General features: G+C 35.8%; 1 protein-coding gene across 1 annotated transcript in view; it reads right to left on the bottom strand.

Annotated features, from left to right (window-relative positions):
- The window catches only part of LOC104747069 (B3 domain-containing protein At5g24050-like), a 1,637-nt gene continuing 914 nt past the window's right edge, over positions 2,109–2,831 (bottom strand). Inside the window, exon 2 of the mRNA XM_019236753.1 lies at positions 2,109–2,820. Coding sequence (XP_019092298.1) covers positions 2,271–2,820 — 550 coding nt within the window. The 3' untranslated portion in view covers positions 2,109–2,270. The remainder of the gene's footprint in view (positions 2,821–2,831) is intronic.

Below are 2,831 nucleotides of genomic sequence, written 5' to 3' on the forward strand. Positions count from 1 at the left end.
CCCAAGTAGAAGATTTCAAGAAGATTTGGGCCAGAAGCCTTGGATTTGACCCAATAGGCCGCAGGGGCAAAATCGTAATTTTACTAGGAGATAGAAGAAACCCTAGGTCAAGGTCGCACTATAAATACCTGACATCATTGTCAGAAAAGGGGATCCACTTTTTGGGCAATTAGAGAGAGAACAGCTATTATTTTCGGATTAATTGCGTTAGCTCTTTAATTGTCATTTTCTATAAACCCTTCTTGAATTCTACGTTAAATAAAAGGACCAGTTCCGATTTATCCCCACTTAAATATTCGTATTATTTACATCGCCGATTTCATACATCAACAACATGGGAGGACATCTGATTCCAACAACACCTACCTATAAATTACCATGCACATCTGAACACAAACGAGTTGGTAAAACTTGTGGTATTTTTGTTGTTCGAAGTAACATATTATTTATATAATTAAATTATTTTTATAATTTACTTAACATTTTAATAAATGGATAGTTTATTTTACACTCAAACAGTGTTTTCAATGACCTTTTCCAACAAAAAAAAAACGCAAAAGTAAATCTGTAAGGTAAGATATCTTTTGTTTAAAACAACGAACATAGATAATAATAATAAAATTATCATTTTAGAAGTGCTATTGTATTAGCAAATTGTCTCTCTACTAAATATCAACTTAATGTTCAAGTTTACAATATCAAAACCCACTTTAATTTATAAAATTTAAGATAGACAATTCAAAATTAGAAGAATGAAAAATACTACTGAGAAATAAAGAGATGGAAAATTGATTAACTAAATTATGTGAATAATAGTAAATAAAATGTAGTAAATTAATGTGAATTGGATAGCTAAAAACATGGATAATAGATAAGAGAAAAGAAGTTGACACTGGCTATTAAGAATGCCAAATGTAAAAAAAAAAAAAATATTATATAAGATTTTAAGTCTAATTCGTGGAGGAATGTCACTTGTAACAGTTGTTGTATATTGGGTTCTCAAAGAGGCATGTTACTTTGTTTCTCATAAAACAGGAGGACAAGAGATTTTTTACTCTGTTTGATTTTACAACAGAGACTTTTGGACCACGTCTGCCCTTTGATTTTGATAGTAAGTAACTAAGTAGTAAGTACTAAGTACATGACTTTATCCCGTGTTGTGTTAGATTAAAGTAGCTTGCGGCAGCTACATCTGAGATAGATCATATGGATTACAACTAAGATTGAGCCCAATGCATTTTGGTGGAGCAAATTCTTTAAGTTGATATTCAACTTATGAGTAGTTCTTTCAATCTGATGATTTTAAAGTTGAGAGTTTCTTCACTGATAAGGAGAAGAAAGTAGCTGTGGTTGGTGTCAGATACTGTGACGAGGCTGGCTACAAGACATGTTTCGTGGTCGGAGAAGATGGATATTTCAAAGAAACGGATCTTGGAGTTGTGTTCTCTTATGGTACATGTTCGGTTCAGATCCTGTAATTAAGTTACAGTGTTTGTTTGCAGGATGCAACAGAAAAGGAGGATATTACTTATACTCTTATACTAGTCATATCTTTACAGCACCTTGTTTCATCTCTTTTTCTATTCATTAATCATTGTTTTGAACTAGCCTGTTTAGTTAACAAGACAACACAAACATGTATTGCCGACTTGAAACTAGACTTGGTTTCTAATTGTTGAATAACTCTAACTCAGGTAGAAGATATTTATCAGTACATTTAAACTTTGATATCTGTAAAGTTTTATGTACAAACTTATGGCCAAACTACTCCTGCCATGATACATTCCAGAACCTAGGCAAGGGTGCCGAAGGAAGGAACTATGCATTCCAACGCTGTTTCTAGGCTCTTTATTTGTCTCAGAGCAGGAATGTGTTGTATTAAAAACATGGTTTAATTTACCATCATCTGCTACTGCAGTTGTGTTTGCGATCAAGGTTGAGAATACTTTATTCAAATGCCTGAAGGAAATTGTAGCAAAAACCTGACCTGTCAACAAATTTTGTTACTGATTTGATCATTTCCGATGAATATAATGAACCAAAACACTTGCAGGATTGGATCAATTTCACCACACATAGACTTTGGGATATAATACAAGAAAAGGTAATAGCGCAGTAACTAAAGTAAGACCAAACAAATAACCAGATTCATGTCAAAATTTCAAAGTTCATAATCTGATACAATAGAAGGAACAAGCTACTAATAAGATCACAACCCTAGTAACACCCTAGTTCTAAGAAATTACAAAACCTCAACAGACACAAGACACTTAGCAGAGACAGAGAGCAAGGGAAGAGCTACTCTGTTCCATGGCAAAACAGAGGATTCCACAGCACCTGAACGACCAAAGACTGATGTTGTCGCCCTCTTTCAATCCGTTAGCCTCAATGATGTCGTTCCACCCACAAATCAAATTGTAATTCCAGCTTCCTTTACCTGAATCTTTCTTCATCTCCCATCTCTTCAGCATCACACCCCACTTTCTAGACCACTGATCCACGAGAATCGCTCCCACTCCAATCTTCTTATTGTGGTTGATGTCTTCGTCTATGATTCTCGACTCCACAGGCGTCAAGAAGTCGTTTCGGTGTAAGTTGTTGTAAGGCATTGAGAGACGGTTCTGTGTTGGGTTTACATCAGTCACGAACAGAGTCTTCTCAAAGATCAGTTTAGCGTCTCTGGCTCCGTTCATATCTCTCATAGCCTTGACAAGCCACTCAGGCATGTCTCTCGCCGTCGGTGATAAAGGAGCAACCTTTGCTTTCTTGTATCCACCAGTACGCTTTCTCTCTTTCACGGCACGTCTCTTGCGGCTTGTGCTCCCCGGTAC

This window comes from Camelina sativa, chromosome 15 (genome assembly GCF_000633955.1).
Source record: "Camelina sativa cultivar DH55 chromosome 15, Cs, whole genome shotgun sequence".
Taxonomy (NCBI): Eukaryota; Viridiplantae; Streptophyta; class Magnoliopsida; order Brassicales; family Brassicaceae; genus Camelina; species Camelina sativa.